Genomic DNA, 4652 nt, shown 5'->3' with positions numbered 1-4652 from the left:
TGGAACAACTCAACAGATGGGAAGTTGCAGGATTGGAGTAAACGAAGAAGAAGGAGCTCTTTATCCAAATGGAGAGAGTTGGGAAGCTGAAAAACTGTTTGTGTGTGATGGAAGTGTCTTGCCAAGTGTCATTGGAGTTAACCCTATGATCACAGTCATGGCCATAGCTTATTGCATTTCCACCGGAATTGCAAAGTCCATTAGAACATCTTAGTATGCAATGTTATTACAGTTTCTCCTAAACTATTCTAATATTGTTTCCTTTCATTTATACAACAAATACCCTTTTGGAGATTATATATATTTCCCTTTTTTGAAACTCAGCCTCAAGATTTTATCACCTAAAAACGTAATACTTTCAGTTAACTCTCTTTTTCTTTAAATTTAAATCTTCCTTTTTTATGTCAATGTAAATTTAAATTTTGGTTTGTTATTAAAACGTTATAATTTTTAAAAGTCATATTTTCTTAAAATTTCACATTAAATGTCCTTTATATTTTTTTTGGACGTGGACTAGCTACAAGTAGGGATGGATACAAATACCTGGAAATCGGACATCCACCGGATACTCGTATCGGGATACCCGATTTTAGGATACTCGTATCTATTCAAATCCAATTTTAAATCCGAATTTCTCAACCCGTAAATCCGAATCCAAATCCAAATCCGAGTAATAGAATTTTTAAAACTGGGCACTCGCAGGTATCCGAATAGTTTGGTTATAAATAATTATATCTTATATCTACGTAATATTTATTTTATAAAATATAATTATTTAGGTTAAATAATTTTATATTTTTTAACATTATCTAAAAAAAAAATTTATTATTATTTATCTCTAATTATCTCTCTTTATTTCGTATTTTTATTTTAATTCATTTCACAAAATTTTATATGTAAATATTATTATTTTTTCTTAAATAAATCTAGATTCGGTACCCGTGAATATCCGAAAAGTATTCCGGATATCCGTACACTAGATATTCGTAAACCACATATAACGGATATAAATCTTATAATTAAATATCTGAGACTTCCGGATTCAAATCCAAATACAACGATTTTTTCGAATATCCAACCCGTGTCCACTCATAACTAAAAGCAAATCAATAACTAGGTTGATAGATAAGATGTTTAACTCAAAAATCATTTTTTGTTACCATTTTCTTCTATTAAAAAATGAATTACTATCCCAAAAATCATTTTTTGTTCCCCGTGAAAATTAAAATTCTTAATGTGATATGATAAGTTATATGAAATATTATGTCATGATAATTAATTTGCCAATGAAAGATGTTCAATGATAGTGACTTATGTCTCTGTGTATACTTTTAAACCTAAATATCATTTTTTTCTGTGTTTAACATAAAAGCTTTTCGAAAACGTGGAAAGCAATTTTATTATTTCTATCGAAAAATGGAAAAATAATATTATTTTTATATTCTAATATCTAAATAAATACTAAATTATATTATATGACCAAATAATTTTTGTTGTCCACTTGAACATCGAACATCGAACGTGTTTTTTTTTTTATATCCAATCAAAATACTAAGTTTAATACTTTATATTTGATTTTATTTTAATAATATTTTGATTAGATATCAAATATATCAATGACAGCTTCCAACTCAATTGGTTAAGAGTCCTTTCCTCCTAACTTGAAGTCGTGGGTTCAACCTTTCAAAGTATGAGTTTTTCTGAATCGATTAGTTTTAACTTATTTATGTGTTCCGCATGATTTACAAATTATTGCATAGAACTAGTTGGTTTACTCCAAATTTGAAGGGTTGTGGGTCTTTCCGTTATTAAAAAGACATAACAAAACATAACATAACTAGTTGGTTTTATTCAGTAGTGAGTGGGCGAGTGGTTGGAAGGGTGTTGTTCTCTGGGTTCCGTGCACAGTTCGAATCCAGCTGTTGGGGAGGGGGGTGTTATTTATCGGTTGGGAGAGTGTTACTCTTTGAGCCTCTGTCACCGGTCACTCTAAAGACTGTTCCCGGACCTAGTGGATGTAGGTTGGGCCGAAAATCCAGGTGAACCTCTTGGTTATCAAAAAAAAATATTTGATGAAAATATGGAAATATTTGATTGGATAACAAAACATACAACTACTTTTAGAGAGAAAAGTCTTGAGAGCACCCAAACTTTGAAAAATATTTAAAGTATTTTTTGTCCTAAGATGTAGAAGTTTTTGAACGTCACAATCACTACAAATGTGTTACACTTGTTATTAGTTCTATGTTGTAAGATCCATAGAGCTGTCCGTATGTATAAATATAGATGCAATGCAAATGCACTCATTGCACCTTCAACCTTTCCTCGTTAAACAACACTACATTTAATGTCCATGATGAGCGAGAAGATAGACGCCGGAAAATTCTTTCGTCGTGGATTCACGGTGATGGAGATGGAATCACTTGCCGCAGTGTGCGAGACAATATTACCTCCTCTGTCACCGGAATACTCCAACACCGACGAAGATGATCATCCTAACAAGGAGGCTCTCCGATCTTTCTACTCAGGGTCTGGATCTCAGTCCCATGTTCTTCACCAGGTTCACATTATTTCTCTAAAAAAAATGGTTAAATATATGATTCGAAGTGAAAATCTTCGGATTTTGATCTGAATTCACAAATTCAATGTAAATTACAGGCTGCTGAGTTAATTACAAAACGAGGGCTGATAGAAGTAGTGCTTGTGATGAGATTGGTTTTAGTTCTATTGTCCTCAAGGCTCGGAACTCTAGTCCTCTGTGGAACCCACTGTTTGGTCCCAAACTGGCCTTTTGTCGAAAGATTTGGAAGCCTCTCATTGGAGAAGAGGGAAAGGGTCCTTCAAAAATGGTTCCGAAGCAAGATTTTGGCAGCCATTAGAGTGGCCTTCGTCCACATCAAAATTGTTTTTCTCTTCTGTTTCTTCTCTTGGGTAAGAAGATATCATATGTTTCCCTTTAGCTTTTCTTGAATCACAAGTTAGCCATGGTGTTTGCTCATGAACTGCTTTTGTCGTAATCTACGCTTGTGTTTCTCACTAAGACAAAACCAAGACAAGGAAAGATACTCTTTTCTGGACTAGTTGTCGGGAAATATGAAGCCACTAAGCAACATTCAGATTTTCTGAATTGGTTATTGAATTGTGTAGGTCAATACGAATGGTGAAAATCCAGCATGGGAGGCTATTCAATACCAGGTGAACCTCGAAGAGAGCGAATCCTCTAACATTCTGAAGGAGAGACCTCTTGAGAAAGGGATGGTAGAGACAGTGAAAGAGACAGACTCAACTCTTCCCGAGTCACTGTCGGAGAAAGGCTTGGAAGTAACTTCTGGTTCGAACCATGATCCGATAAAGATCAAATGTGACGTTGTGATTATTGGTTCTGGCTCAGGGGGAGGAGTGGCGGCCGCTGTTCTAGCAAGTTCCGATCTGAAAGTAGTGATTCTCGAGAAAGGAAGATACTTTGCTCCTTCTGAGTACTCTCCTTTCGAGGGCCATGGATTTGACCAACTTTATGAATCAGGAGGTGTCCTCCCAACCCTAGACGGAAATGCCATGATCATAGCAGGAGCAACTGTAGGCGGTGGCTCGGCTGTGAGTTGGTCAGCCTGCATCAAAACCCCTGAATCTGTACTTCAAGAATGGGTTAAAGATCACCGAATACCATTTTTCGGGACTCAAGAATATGTTTCGGCCATGGATGCAGTCTGCAAGAGGATCGGTGTCACTTACAGATGCAACGAGGAGAGTTTTCAGAACCAAGTTTTGAGAAAAGGGTGTCACAATCTCGGACTGAAAGTGGAGAATGTGCCACGAAACTCCTCGGAGAATCATTATTGTGGATCGTGTTGCTATGGGTGCAGGCAAGGGGATAAAAAAGGAAGCGATCGGACATGGCTATTAGATGCAGTGAATCACGGGGCTGTTGTCTTAACAGGATGCAAAGCTGAGAGACTGATACTGGAGAAGAACATGAACAGAGGTGTCGGGGCCAAGAAAATGAAATGCTTGGGAGTGATGGCAAAATGTTTAAACGGGAACATATCAAGAAACCTGCAGATCGAAGCCAAAGTAACAGTTATGGCATGTGGGGCTCTCTTAACACCTCCTTTGATGATCAGAAGCAGTTTAAAGAATCGTAACATAGGCCGAAACCTTCATCTGCATCTTGCTCAAGTTGCATGGGGGTACTTCCCAGAAAAGGAAACATCTCATCTCAAAGGAAAGATCTACGAGGGTGGGATAATTACATCGGCAAATAAGGTCTTATCAAAAGATTCTGAAGTTAGAGCACTTATAGAAACACCGGCTCTTGGACCGTCCTTGTTCACTGCCCTTTCTCCATGGAGTTCAGGTCTCGACATGAAGAACAGAATGACAAAGTATTCAAGAACCGCAAATCTTGTAACGATAGTGAGGGATCGTGGGTCTGGAGAAATCAAGGCAGAGGGAAGGATAAAATACGCTTTGGACAAAACAGACAAAGAGAACATCGTAGCGGGACTGAGACAGTCCCTAAGGATATTGATATCAGCAGGAGCAGTGGAAGTGGGCACTCACAGAAGCGACGGACAAAGTCTAAAATGTAAAGGGATAGACGAGAAAGCAATCGAGGAATTCTTGGATACGGTTACCGCAGAAGACGGGCCAGG

General features: G+C 37.3%; 1 protein-coding gene across 1 annotated transcript; it reads left to right on the top strand.

The window, feature by feature from the left end:
* Window positions 1–2350: 2350 nt before the first annotated feature.
* Window positions 2351–4646, top strand: LOC104806100 (long-chain-alcohol oxidase FAO3-like; the record flags this gene model as incomplete). Its single annotated transcript, XM_010530817.1, has 3 exons — window positions 2351–2560; window positions 2659–2931; window positions 3148–4646. Coding segments are annotated over exons 1-3 (1979 nt in total), but the record flags the coding sequence as incomplete, so codon positions are not given.
* Between the last annotated feature and the right edge of the window lie 6 nt (window positions 4647–4652).

Source organism: Tarenaya hassleriana, unplaced genomic scaffold (genome assembly GCF_000463585.1).
Source record: "Tarenaya hassleriana unplaced genomic scaffold, ASM46358v1 Cleome1190, whole genome shotgun sequence".
Lineage (NCBI taxonomy): Eukaryota > Viridiplantae > Streptophyta > Magnoliopsida > Brassicales > Cleomaceae > Tarenaya > Tarenaya hassleriana.
The sequence above is the reverse complement of the archived record's forward strand: the minus strand, read 5'-3'. Positions and strand labels throughout refer to the sequence as shown.